The 15,791-nt window shown below is 27.4% G+C and overlaps 1 protein-coding gene across 1 annotated transcript; it reads left to right on the top strand.

Annotated features, from left to right (window-relative positions):
- Positions 1-208: 208 nt before the first annotated feature.
- Positions 209-5,926, top strand: LOC114186557 (RNA-binding (RRM/RBD/RNP motifs) family protein). Its single transcript, XM_028074493.2, has 2 exons — positions 209-346; positions 4,931-5,926. The coding sequence occupies exons 1-2, from the start codon at positions 333-335 to the stop codon at positions 5,700-5,702; spliced, it is 786 nt and encodes a 261-aa protein (XP_027930294.1). The 5' UTR covers positions 209-332; the 3' UTR covers positions 5,703-5,926.
- Positions 5,927-15,791: the final 9,865 nt, after the last annotated feature.

Here is a 15,791-nt window from a genome sequence, read left to right as displayed (position 1 = left end):
AATCTTATTTATATTTATATTATATTAATTTAATAATGTATTTTTATCTATAATCTATAATGATTACAATAATAAGATAAAAGTGAAGACGTATAGATGCATGGGTTTATGACTGTGTGTTTATTAATAATTTAATAATGTATTTTTATCTATAATTAATATATTAATGTATTTATGTATGTATAAAATTGTAATAGAGTAGGTAAGGTGCTATCAATTCCAATACTTTTCATTCATACATAACACAACGAGGCACAGACAAAGAACGGGAGGAGAAGAGTGGCATCGTTGTTGTTCGCTTCAATTCACTATTTTTTTCTCAACCTTCTACAATGTTCTACAGAGGGTACCTTCCTTTTCTTCTCCTTCTTCTTCTCCTCCAATCAAGTTTCTGCCTTTTTGTTTTTTAGATTTTAGGTTTAATTCATAATTTCATCTATCTATCGAGTTTTTTCTGTTATCTTCGTCCCCTTTTGTTAAATTCTCTGTGTGAAGTATGCGATTCTTTTTTAATTTTTCAAATTGTTGATAACCTAATAATTCTCTATTTCTTTGTCGTGTTTTACGAAATCTGAGCTATCTCCATTCTCCAAACTGGGCGACGCTGAAATCCGAACTATGTTGGAATTATTGAAATAAAACCCTAAATAAATTATAATAAAATAGGAAATAGGAGGGCTATTTTCTTTTTGTGAATGGAGTGACCAGTGATCAGTGATGTGTGGTAATTTAGTGAGAAGTACGGTTTTGAAAGTGATGCAAACAAACAAGCATGAAAGGGAGTGTTGATGTTGTAGCGTTTTGGAAAATGTATTGCATGCATCTTGCATTGATGATAGAGTATAAAACTGACTGTTGGGAAGGGATGAACACTTTATTCTTACCAATCATTTACCCTATAATGCTTTTTATTCAATATGATCTTATCACCTGGGGAGAATGCATTTTTTTGGAGTTGTTTTGCATCCTTGTGTTTTTATACTATCCCATTTGGTTTTTTTTATACCTATCACTTATTTAATCTAATTGTCAAGAGGGATCTTATGGTGAATAATATCCTTGAGAATTTGTTCTGTAGCCAAACTAAGCGGCATGTGTAATCATTTAGCCAACTTTACCACGTTGGATAAGACTTTTGTTGTGGTTGTTGTTGTAATACTGTACTGTTTATCTTATAGTATGTAATTCTTCCCTTTTTGTCACGACCATTGCTTAGAGTTTATTGTGCTTCTTGTTGTTTGCTGGATAGAACCTCTGGTATAACAGTGATTCTATTAATGCTAGTAAATGGACATTTTTTAGTCCTCTTGTAAAGAGGTATTTCACATGTATAGGAACCTCCTGCCTAATCTTTACTTTCTCGTGTAGATGATTATGTTTTCTAGATAAAATATCATAAAAGCATGAAAAAAGGAATGTTTGCCTATGCTTTATATTCAATGAGAGTAAATATTATTGGTAAAGACCTGGAGTAGCTTTGTTGTTAATCTATGTGTTTGTGATGTTTAGTCCTTGTTTGGTCTAAGGAAACGTTCTGTTTTTTTTTTTTTTATTATCACTAATTATTACAATCTTCCACCTTGTTTTAACTCATGTTTTTATCAGAAAAATCTTTTGAAGTAGGAAACAAGTGAAAACAATTTTTTTTTTTTTTTGTAATTATTGGTGATAGAAAACCCTTAAACCAAATGTGTCCTCAGCAACTTTACATACATTGTCGATCCTCTAGTTTAGAATGGTCATTATAGGAACATCTGCAGGAGTTGGGTGAGAGAACAAAATTCTTATTGATTGAAGGAAACAGAACAGAACAAGGAGAAATACTTTTTGTCCAAGAATATCCCCTTTCTTCCAAATCTTATGCTTTTATTATCCCTTTCTTCTTTTCTTTTCCTTATGTGGCTAACTAATCCTGTCTAATTAAATAACTATCCCTAACTAATTTTTCCTCCCTTAAGTCTTAACATTAACATGCACCTCTTAAATCAATCCTTTCACCTAGGTGGAAAATGGGAATTTCACTTGTATGAGAATTTCTGCTGGTCACCCAAATGGCTGGCCACAATGAAAAACATTTCCTGTGTCATTTAATGTACTCCTTATTTGGAAGCCAACACACTTTCTCGGCGGAAAGTTGTTAGTTGTGCTGGACTTTGCTGCTGACTGAATCGAAGCTATATTCTCAACTATCAAACCACAACTAAGAAATGGGTTGTACCCAGGGTGCTCCTGATTGGCCAGGAGAATGAATCAAGTTATTTAAGCTTGCTAGAGGTTCCCCCATGTGAAACAATGCTCCCTCCATTATTGTGGATATTGACTTCTGTGGGTGGAATTGTAAAGCCCCCATCCCTTGTATAGTACACAGCTCATCAACAGCATCTGTAGAATTGTATCCATGACAACAAATACATATGTGGGGCATGGGGTCTGATTCTACACTTCAACTCTTAGCCTCCTCCCACCCAAGAAATACCCTCATAACTTCATCAATGAGGTCAAAATGTGCATGACGAAGGCATCAGATTCTTTGATGTACACCTCTACAGATCCTATTTACCTTAGAGTCATTTGTTTTCCATACAGATTTCCAATACACTCAATTCCATCATAATACTGGATGAGCTCAAAATAAGCCCTTCCAATGTCAATTCTGCTGCCTTCTTCCAGAAGAATGGTAAGCAGTGCAAAGTGCTAGCCTCATGGTAATAAAATCCATCTGAACCTTTTTGATGGCTTAACTAACCTGACAGACCTGTTGCACTGAAAATAATCTGGGTTGGGTTAATCACCCTGAAGGATCTTAACTGACAAAGGTGGGTTGCTTCTTCCTTCTAGTCAAAGAATGGCTCTCCAGATTTTCTTCTTGCCCACTTCTTGCCTGCATCAAGATGTACCTCCTCTCGAGGGGGTTGTTTGTGGTCCTGATCCTCCCAATTAGTTACTTCTACATCCACTTTCCAGTATCTGTTTGATGCTATTGATTTGCCCTAAACTCTTTTTGATCCCCAAAAGCTAAGAGTTGTATTTGCATGTCCCCCACGTAAAAATTGGCCAAGGCTTTCTTTTGGGACCCCGTTATGGTGACTTGTGGATCCCCAGGTTTGGCCAATTACAGGAACCTCTTGAATTGGGTGAAAGAAAAAATTATTCATATTTATTTAATGAAATTGAAGAGAACAAGGAGAAAAACTCACCTTCAAGCGTTTCCTGCTTCTTACAATTTTTCTGTCTTTGATTGCCTTTTCTGTCTGTATTCTCCCATATTTATCTAACTACCTTTCTAGCTATCTGACTTACTGCTCTAATTGTCTTTAGTAAGTTACCCCATCCTTTCAGTCCTTACCCCATCCTTTCAGTCCTGTTAGAAGTGGGTTATAATCCTAACTTAACCCCACAAAACCGGCTTTAACTTGACTCTGATACTATGTTAGAAGTGGAATTTAAGCATAACTCAATCTCACAAAATCGGCTTGTAAGGTGAGGTTTGCACCTCACTTATATACTATGAAATTGTCTTATCTCTAGTCGATGTGGGACTTCCAACAAGTCCCAAAAGGTTAAGTAATAGTAATCATTACTTTACTTTTGTGGTGCTATCGTGCCCCTGCAAACATTGTGCTGCATTTTAACAAAGTGGTCATTGCAGCTTGAAATGGTGTCAAATTACTGTCCTATTGTGGCATCTCAACCATTTAGTTAGTTTGGGATGAAGAAAACACAGACTTCTATTTTTTGTCATGCCCATCTAGTGTTTTAGGACATTCTGGTGATTTCAATACTCCCCTGCTTAGTTCTGACAAGCTCCCACCACTGTTCTATTTCCTGCAATGCCTTCCCTGCATTTATTTTGTTCTGGTTGATTAGTCAACTTTTCATCCTTCTATTTACTGTCCTGCTATAGCACTTTGGAATGGTCTCTTTGTGCATTTAGCCAAAATTGATAAATTAGAATAAAACTAGAACAAGATTTGAGTAGATAACTACTTCTAAGGTTATAGTTGACAATGAGAGTTTATTAGTGCCTTCTGCTATTTATTTTTGTTTTTGAGAGAAATGACTTGCACAATCTCTTTTATTTTTCTTTTTCATTTTCACTTTTTGAAATGTTGTATCTTTGTTTTTGTTTTTGTCTTTTGAAGGATGCTTTTGAAATCTTCATTCTACACTGAAAAAAACAGTATGCCATTGTATAAATGTTTATTCCTGTGGATTTATTATGATGCTTTTTTAAATATTACCTTTTTAGTAGTAGATGTGGTAACCTATTTTATTGCCAAATCCTTGAACTTTTGTAGATTCCAAGGGTTTGTTGATATTCAATGAGATGTATTGACGAATCACATGTCTTGTTAGCTCCAATAATAATTCTATTTGAAGATAATGGGATTTTATTGGTCCTTTGTGATCACAATTTTTTGTCTTTGGGCTTCTTTATTAGTATTTACCCTTTTTGTGTTAAGATTAATTGGATATTGTCTCCCTTTACATTATAGTTAGATAAAATTGCAGAATGAAGGATAATCTAATTAATTTGTATCACCCCATTGCTACTATTTTGGAGTGTTTAATTGCTTGTCACATGACTTCAGTTTTCGTATTCTTGAAATGTGTGGATGGTAGATGAAAAGATAAGTTTGAGTGTTTATGTTTTCAAAGCCGTATCACAATATTTTGACCTTGTTATTGATGCGATGTATGTCTACCTTCAATTTTGTTTTGCTATTAGATTATCTTTACAGTTACACAACTAGCAGACTAAAATACTATTTGTTTTCAGTCGTGAGACTAATATGAATTGAGTTTAATTTCATATGAAATGGCTAGACCGTAATGATGTAACTGAAATTAGAAAGGTGAAACTTTACATATGTGGTGACTGAAAAACAGGCTTTTTGATTTTAGTTATGTTTATGGGTGAAAATTGCAGTAAATTTGCTGATGGTGGTGATGGGCGTGAAATGGCTGCGAAACGTCAGCGCACAGTTGATCCAGGATCCTCATTCTATGGTGGTTCCACCGGTTCCAATTTTATGTACAATCCTTCTCCTTATGGATATGTCAGCCAACCTCCTCCTCCTCCACCTTTTCCCGTTGTTCGATTGCGAGGCCTTCCTTTTGATTGTACTGAAACTGATGTGGCCGAGTTCTTCCATGGTCTTGACATAGTTGATGTTCTTTTTGTTCACAAAGGAGGCAAGTTCACTGGTGAAGGTTTCTGTGTTCTGGGGTATCCTCTTCAAGTTGACTTTGCTCTTCAAAGAAACAGGCAGAACATGGGCAGAAGATATGTTGAAGTTTTCAGAAGCAAGAGGCAGGAATACTACAAGGCAATTGCAAACGAGGTTTCAGATGCCCGAGGTGGTTCACCTCGACGAAGTGCTCCCCGGGCCAAATCATATGATGAAGGAAAAGATTCAGCTGAACACACCGGGGTGTTGCGACTAAGGGGATTGCCATTTTCTGCAAGTAAGGATGACATTATGGATTTCTTCAAGGATTTTGGGCTCTCAGAGGATTCTATTCACATTGTAATGAATTCAGAGGGAAGACCTTCTGGGGAGGCTTATGTGGAATTTGCAAGTGCTGAAGATTCAAAAGCAGCAATGGTAAAGGATAGGATGACCCTTGGGAGTCGCTACATTGAGTTATTTCCTTCGTCACACAGTGAGATGGAAGAAGCAATTTCAAGAGGACGGTGATTCCTTCTCATTTACTTGCTCTTTTGTAGTTATACTTGTTAGCTTGATCTTATAATTAAGATTTTGGTCAAGGATATATATTTTATTGCTGTATTTGTTTTAGGATCCATATACTTTTTTCCCAATACCCAGATGAGAAAATATGACAGTTGGTAAGATTGAATTTTGTGGATTTATCTATTCTTGGTCCCCCATAGGATGAAATCAATCCCCTTACTGCTAAATTTCGAATATCTTTTTTTAGCAGTCCTAATATCTAAAATAGTGGGTGGGTTAGTGTTTTCTTGCAAATTCTGTAGCTTATTTAATGCTTTTGGAAATTAAGACTGAAGAAACAGCATTTTTTGTCCCTTTCTTGTAATGTGTTAGGCATGCATGCAACTACCTTTGTCATATTGTTTGCCATCATATTCTTCATTTCCAACTTTGACTATCTCAACAATCAAAAAGCTAGTCACAGTACGTTGTACTTTTTCTATTTAATGCTTACTGGTTTTCCCTCTTTCTTACCCTTTTACGCGCCAAACACCTCTTGCTCAGTAATTTTAATTTCCAAAACCAGTTCTTGAGATTGCTAATAATCTTGAAAGAGAATGCTATAAAGATTATGTTAAGATAATTTTTTCTATAGATACCTCTAGTAGAAAAAAAATTAAGAAGATGAAGAATATTATTTTGTTTTTTCATTCTTCTATTTTAGAAGTGTTTATTGAAATTGTTTTTTCTGAATACACTTCTAAACATTATTTAAGTCATATCCACAGTAATCTACAAATTAGATATTTGCATGAAACAGTTTTATAATAGTATTGCATGGTGATTAATGTTGGTTAAAAATGAGCATAAATTACTGAGAATCCCTGGTAACAGTAACAACATAGTATTCTAATAGTTATTCAAGATTCCTCACTGTACATAGTGATGATGATAATGCAGCAATGTTCTGTGTAGAAATTAAATTTGATTGTATGTAGTGGAAGAAGGGACATGCAAGAATCGGAAAATTTTGGATGGATATGGAAATGTGGTCCTTGTGCAATCTGAAGTGTCTGGTGGCATGGACTATCAAGTGTGAACACAATCTGGCTAGCTATCAATGTCCTACTTTTCAACTCAACTATTTCTGTTTATATGATCTAATAAATTCGCTGTATAATCTAATTCAATTAATTTAAGTAAATTAGGTTAAATTTTCTTTTGTGATTGAATCAAATCAATCACATGGAGAATGACAACAGGAGAAGTCCAGTTTCCAAACTAGGAATTCATCATGTCCTTCTATCGAGTGAGTATGAAATTTTTATATTCATCTCTACATCACATAATTCGTATTCATGTTTTTACTATTTCAGTTATTAATTCAATAATTCCAAGTTATAAAAATCACATTAAAGTTAACATAATATTTTATAAATTTAATATTAAAATGTCACATGTTAAGAAAATATATTTAAATATCAAGTTTAAGTACTAGACAATGGAATAAAGGTCAAATTATTATAAAAACAAATAAAAATATAAAAATGTTCTAAAAACTGTTTGATTTGATGAGATGGAGGATTTCATTTCCTAACATGAAATAAATTGTTTTAATGAAATAAATAAAGAGAAAAAAAATATAATCATTCATGGAAGGAGAAATATATTGGAGATCTAGGTAAATTAAGTATATATCAAACAAGTTAAACCGTTAAGAAAAAATAAAAGTGGTTTCACCAAAATAAAGGTTCACGAAATTTGAAATTTGAAATGAGGAGTACAAAATTCTTATGAGAAAAAAATAAACAATAATACAAATAATAAATAATGAAGTGTGTGCCTAATGAGCTCTTTAATTTATTGAGATTCAAGTTTATATATAGTTTTTTAAATGTAATATATCATTTGAACAAAACCATAAAAATAAAAAATTTGTATAATCAAAATTGTAAAGAAAAAATAACTTTAAGATATAAAATGAATTATGTAAATTTCGAACAAATTAAATAATTGATTGAAAATCAAAAGTACCTAAATATTTTAGATTAAATTAATAAATTGTGAGTATTTTGGTAATTTAAAATTGGATATGAGAACAATGACAAATTTTGTTACCAATATCGAGGTGAGATAGATATATAGTTATTATCATCTATATATTCAATTTAAAAAATTAAATATTATTTATACTTAACCATACCTCTATCTGATTAATATATAAAATTGAAATAAATTTAAATGATATCTACAATAACAAATTTATTTGACATTGGTATTAATAAGTGATTAAAGTGAACCTAATACACAAATACACAACAAAATACTCTAAAAGGCATATTGAAAAATTTAGTCATATGCTATTTTTAATATGTTTTAGTTTTAATATTTAATTTTTCAGCTATAAGTTTTATTTAGTTTTAGTTGCAATATTGTAAAAATAATATTCAAAATCTATGAAAAAAGGTTGAAAATTTATTTATTTTCTTATGAAAATATTTTTAAAAATTTATAACAAAATTTACTAAACTTAATCCAATCCCATGAATGATGAATTGGGCGTAAAAAAGCACTACAAAAATTGAACGTTACTTTCCATGAATAGATGAATGATGGTTTCCGTTGATGTTCTTTTAGTCATGAATATTTTAGTTTAAAATTAATTAACTCGAAAAATATTATGCAATTTATTGTAATAAACAATGCATTTTCTAATTTCCAAATAACCCTTTCATTGGTACAGTATCTACTGAATTCATTAGTGTCTCTTCTCATTCACCTTTTTTTATTCAGAGTTGTTTAAAAGGAAAAAGTTTAGTACCACTTTGATTAATCAGTACATTCTTTTAATTCTAGTCTTAGAAATAGAAATAAATATATATACTTAATATAATATTAAATGGGTAAAAAATAAAATACTACCATATTTAGTATCTAGAAAATATAAATTAACACTACTTTTGAAGTAATTTATTCAACGTTAAGATCCAAATAAACTAATTAATCATAATTAAGATCAAATAATTATTTAGTCATAGCATATTGGCATTACATATTTATTAATTTTTGTTTTTTTTCTAAAACCACCTTTAACATTAATAAAATTAAAATTACTATGCTTCAACAATCACCTAATGAATGAAGATAAATAACTTTTAATAAGTTTATTTTCTTAAAAGAAAACTAATTAATACAAATACCATTTTAGATTAATTCTTATATGAGAAAAAAAAAAACCCATACACTACTCCCTATTTAACATGAGTTTCAGGGATGTGCATGGTTATCACCATAAAGCAAGTATTCACCTTCCATCAACTCAGATTCTGTCATGCATGCATGCAAAGCTACCTACAATAAATCACCACCTTAAATTCTTAAAACCGTCCTTGTTTTTTGTTCCAACACAATATTCAAACTTTACATTTATAAATAAATAAAAAATGTCAGTTTTCTTTTTATCATATCTTAGGTTTATATGGAGGAGGAAGTTTTATTGAAGAAATACAACACTGATTAAATTTGAGTCTAACAATATCAGACATTAATACCATTTTCAACCTAAAATATTAAGACAATGTGTTTATGAGTCTTTATTTTATATAATATTCAATTTTTTCATTTTTAACTAATGTGAAATTTAAACTTATACTTAGATTCCTAATCAATCATAGTATAACATTGCTAAAGTAATTACATCTGATATACATATTACTTTAGTGGTAGAAATAAGAAAGATTCAAAATAATTTATTTAAGAGGAATTATGAACAATACTTTATGCAAGTCACTGTTTCACCATTGTAGGAACATGCTCATCGGATTCTCCAGAAGTAGTGAAGGACGCAAACAGAGTTTTATAATCTAACATGTTTAGTGACCATGTTCTTTGTTTTTTTCTTTCAATTTTAAGTTTTTGTGTTATCATATCCTATTTTCAATCTGTGATTTTTTGAAATAGTTTATTTTAGAAACGCTGACAGCTTTATGGAAAAACTTAAAAAAGAAAAAACTTTTCTTAGTGCAATTGAAACATGCATATCTTAATTGTAATGGTGCTTGGATGTATCTGGAATTTCAACCAATATTTTTTTGTTTCAAAAGATATATATGAACTGAACTTTGTGGAACAGGTACATGTAAAATATTTTAAGTTGAGTCAGGTTCCAGAAAAGACAATAGTTACATAGTTGTCAACCTTTTCTTTAATGTTTTTCATTTCTTTTGTTCATCTTCAAATACACTCAGTGATTATATATATATATATATATATATATATATATATATATATATATATATATATATATATATATATATATTATTTAGGTTTTGGGCGGCTTATAGACTCCAAAGAAAGTCTATGAAATGATTTCAAAAACAATTTATGCACTAATACTTCTAGTTTAGGTTTCATAAATATACTGAAAAAAAATATAGAAAAAGATTATTTATGTACATATATTTTTCATACCAATTTAAATATATTTTTTTTCTCAAGTTTTTTGTGAATTTTAGAATTAGTACATTTTTAAAATTTTATATTAATTTAATCATTCATTTCTAAAAATAAGTGAATTTAGTTATTTTTATCAAATTTTGTTAAGTTTATTTGACATTTTAAATATATTTTATGATAATACTTAAGTTAATATTGAAGCGAAAATATGTTAAACGATGTAATTAATTTAAATATTATCATAAAATACGTTTGAAAGGTTAAATAAACTTTAAAAAGTGATTAAAATAACTAAGTTCATGTATTTTAATAAATGAATGATTAAATTGGTCAAAAATTTTAAAAAAGGACTAATTCCAAATTTCACTTAAACTACTTAAAGAACAAAACATATTTAACCATAATAAATATAATACACTTACACTTAAATTAATGTACATATATTTTTAAAACAGTGATACTAAATAAGATTAAATTGTGTACATATTTTACTTGATTAAACTTAAACTTTTGTTATTATTTTAACGCGATAGTATGTTATCAAAAATATGGTTTAACAATTATGTGCACAGTTCAAATAAAATAAATTGTATTGTATTGATAAGTTTCACAAAAAGTTGAGTTAAGAAAAGAATTGATTTAAGTGTTTTTGCCGACATTTTTAATGATGATGCAATTTACATATGATGCAGAGGTTGCAACTCTGACATGTGATTGTTTGCAACTCGAAGGGACAACCGACACCAACCTCTCTATATTTTGTATTTAAAATTTATGTGTGGACCAAAGGAGCATGCCCATTTGTCTCTCATACTTCTTATCATTCATCAAAATCGTAACACTAAAAATCCTCAATATATATATAAAGATTATTTGTTTGAGATGTGTCTATGATTTTGTCTATTGAAAAATATAAAAAAAATTAATACGAGTTTTGGTATAGTTACATATTATTAGGGATTAGGTATAAAGTTTAAGGTTTAGAATTTTGAGATTAGATATTAGAATGTCATGGTGGACTGCAATTTGCATTAAAAGAAATCTGTGGGTGAGTTAAAGTCTGTAAGTTTAAATAGATTTTTCATATAATTTGAAGGAAGTCTAAATGGATAAAGTGTGTATAAATTTGATTTATTTATTAAAATAATACATATATATATATTATATATATATAAGTAGTAGGAACTTTAATTTTAATTTATGACTTTAATTTGTTTATGTAATTTCTTTTGTCTTACGGTAAATTAATCTTTAAATTTTTTAAATTATTATATTAAAAGTAAACTTCTGTTTTTTTTTTATAACTTTGTTGATTTTGTTTCAAAATTTTTCTTTTATATCATTTCACACTTATATGAAATGAAAATAAACATAATAACTTGTCAGCTTTTGTGCAAATTAGTTCTTCAATCAACATTACCAATTTACATATGCTATTAAAAGTTTAAATTCAAATACTTTATTTCAATTTAATAAGTAATTTGGACTTCAAGTTCTAGATATGCAATTATTAAATACTAATAGAAAAATAGGATTACATATATTAGTATAAAGTTTTTATTGGTTTTATCACTAATAATATTCATTTTTAAATAAAGTTCAATTAAAATATTATTATATACTCTAAAATTTCAATTATATTGATATCTCAAAACATATTTATTATCTGTTATTATATAAAAATTTATTAAAAATATAAAGAATACAAAACATGAAGACCAAACCAAATTTATGTTAAGAAAAGAAAAAAAAAATACATGAAAAAAAAATCTGACCTTAAACTAACTTTTGTCTATCTTTAGTTATTTGCAACGTAATGACTATTAACATTGTTGTTACCCTTTAGCGTTACTTGTTATTTTGTTGCTATTTATAGTGGTGTTACTCGTATTCTCGACACTCTTTTCTGATGTGTATTATTTTTTTCATCTATTTTTAATGCATTTAAAAAGAAACTTTTGTCTATTTTAAATATCGATTGAAATTTATTTTTAAGATTTTAACTATGTTTAATTATTGGATTTTGAATCAATGAATTACGTTAGGAATACTCAGAGAACCTATTTTGTAGAATTATACAACACATTAGACATGATTGCTTTGTAAATTTATTTTTGTTATTTTGATACATATTATTGACGATTGTAATAATCATTGTAGTCATTAACATATGTAACTGTTTATTTTTTATAGTTTTGAAACTCACTAGTTTTAGTTTTATTTCTATAGGTTGCTTAATGAGAAGCATAATTAAAATTAAATAAATATTAATAAAAATTTAAAAGGTTAATAGAATATGGTTATCGAGAGAGTCATAGTCTATAAGGAATCATAAATTATTCTTGGAATAACCATAAGATGGTAAGTGATAAAGATTATAGTTAATGAAAAAACCATAATTTAAGTGATAAAATAGACTGAACTGTAATCTATAAATGGTAATAGAGTATAGTTATTGTGAGTGATAGTCTATAGATTATGATTTAAACTATGGTTTAAACTATGGTATGATAGACAATGATCTTATAATCTGAGATTAAAATTATAAAATAACTATATAATTTATGACCTTTATTATACTAGTGTGAATAAATTAAATATTCACATGTGTGGATGTGTACAAAATGTTTATGACCTTTAATATAAATTAAATATTTATGTTATGTGTGAATGTGTACAAAATGTTTACATGTAATTTGATAATTTATCACATTTTTTTTTAAGATTATTCAAATAAAATGGATAAGAAATACAGTTTTTTTACCTTTTCTTATACGACTTGCCTAGCTTTATGTTAGAAAAAAATTACTCAGATAATATTAATAATAATAAAAATATAAAATAATATAATAATAATTATTAGATCAATAATAATACTGAGACAATATATAAAACAATCAATATTAATGAGAGATTAACAATTATAATAACAATATTAAATAAAAGATAAGATAAAAGGTAGGGGAGTAGAAATATACTGGATTGAGGCATGCATAGCGCTATCCTTAGAGAGAAAACGTTCCTACTGCACAGAGCTAAACAAATATATCAATACACAATCATATGTGTTTCTTATCATATGCGTTTCTCTTCCAAGATACAACAACCCGTCAGATCGATCGAGTGCAGCGAAGGATCTCCGAACCTTATAAACACCACTGTCTTAAAAATAATATAGAGAAAAAAAGAAAAACAACACTTTTAAGAAAGACTCTAGTGTTTGTTGTCTTTATTGTTGTTGTTGTGTCTTTCTCCATGCACCTAGGAGGTATTTATAGGTAGAAAAGAGAGACAAAGAAGTAAATAGTAATAAAAATATAGCCGTTAGCCATAAAAACCATTAACCCATAAATTAAAGATTTACAAAAACTTCAATAACAATATATATTAAAGTTGTCTATTCTAAAAACAAATGATATATTTAGATTTTTTTTCGAATATTGGTAAAATAAATACTATTTATCGAGTTTAACGATTAAATATATGATATAAAAACAACTTTATATGTCATTTAATTACATGTGATCGTAATTTTTCAAGGTAATTACTATAAAACATTACTAAATATATATAATATCATTCACAATAAATTTTTATTTGTTTTTTTCATTATTCTTCTTGTTTCATCCGTGAAATATTAATCTTTCTCATATTTGTTAATTATATGATTTTTCATCCTATTGTAAAATAATATTTATTTTATATGGCAACTCCTGATAGCATTCGAAGTAGATTGATACTCCATTTCTTAATAATCATTTATGTCCTGAATATAACGATATAAAAGTAAAAATAAAAAATAAAAACAATTAACGAACCAATAAAATTCATATAATTAAGAAAATCGATACTCAGCAGATCAAATGTATTTCTAAAAAAATCATAGATAATATGAGATGAAAAGTCATAACACCAAACAAACTTTTGTTTAAATCAGTTTGATTATCAACACATTTGTTACATTCATGATATATGTGTGAAACTTTTAAAATTAAACATGTACCTATAATGATAATGATGTCATTTACCTTTCAATCTTTAAATATTGAGATTATTGAAAAAAAAATCACCAATATTCAATCACTTGCTAGCCAAATGATTAATTCAGTGTATAATATATTAAAATTGAAGGTTTGAATTTCATGTGACAAATAATTAATGAAATTTGGATGTTAACAGATGTCAAAGTTTATAATGTCTACCACAAACTTATTTAAAAAAAGTTTAAAGGTTTAAATATTATTTATAAATTTTATTCAATTTTAATTAACTTATAATTTTAAATATATTGTGATGGGTAACAAATCATCTTAACTTGTTTTAAGAAATAAGTAAATAAATATTTTTTAAATAAAATTAAAAATAAAATATATTATTTTGAAATATGAATGATGTTAATAAAATTATTTTTAATTTTAGAAATAATTATCTATATATACCATGATATATATATATATATATATATATATATATATATATATATATATATATATATATATATATATATATATTAATAACATTATATCATCTTTCTTATAAAAAATAATTTACTCATTATACAAAAGAAAATGAGAGAAAGAAAATAGAGTGAGAATTTGTATTGTTTGGATTAAAGAAAAAAGAGAGTGAAAAAAAAGTTTATAAATGACTCGATTAACATGGTAAATTAAAAAAACTATAAAGTGATAGAAATAATCAATTTGTTCTTATAATTATAAATTAAGTTTAATTAAATATCAAATTTGAATTTATTTAAATATTAAATATTATTATTATTATTAATATTATTAATATCGTAATTTCAATATTTGTTATATAATAATTTTATATTATATGATATAACATCATAAATTATGTTATTAGTATAATCAAATATTGTTACATGTATAACATACATGATCTTTTCAAGTAAATGTAAAAAAAAGCGGAAATTTTGTGCTAACTATTTTTTCATTTTACTTACCTAAAAAATGAACATTCAAAATTATATCTTTCCTATCAAATGATCAACGAAAATAAATAAAATTTTTCATAATTTAATTCACATGAATTATTCCATTAATTGTCTTCACAATCACAAGAAAAATCAATTTTATTTTTGTTATTAATTAAAATAAATCTTACTATAAATCTATAATATTCATCTAGCTTTTTATTATAAATATGTTAAAACTAACAAAACATTAAATTTTTTCATTATATTAATAAGAGATAAGACAATTTTGTAATATATAAATAGATAAAAAAACTTAGTTTATAATATTATTTGTAAAATGAAATTAATTTTAAAATTTTTTCATTAAAAAACATATTCTGTCGATAAATTTTACAAACAAATAATTACTAATGAAATTTTGTCCATTAAAAATTATTATTTATCGACAAATGTAATACATGATTTTTTTTATACCACAATTTATTTTTCTTGTTTAATCATTCTGGAAATCTTTTGAGTTTACTAATTTAATCCTATTTTAACTAATCTATATCTACAACAACTGCTTCTAGTTAAGTAAGTAATTAAAGTACGAAGTAGATAAGTTTTGTACTGATTTATTATCCTCCCACTCGTGTAAAATTTTCTAGAACTCTGTGCATACTATGCTACCAATTATTAACTCCATACTCACTCATAAACCTTTTTTATTACATCCTTAT

Source organism: Vigna unguiculata, chromosome 6, assembly GCF_037176805.1.
Source record: "Vigna unguiculata cultivar grain cowpea cultivar isolate G323 ecotype 2 chromosome 6, ASM3717680v1, whole genome shotgun sequence".
Taxonomy (NCBI): Eukaryota; Viridiplantae; Streptophyta; class Magnoliopsida; order Fabales; family Fabaceae; genus Vigna; species Vigna unguiculata.
This window is presented reverse-complemented; position numbering and strand designations above follow the sequence as displayed.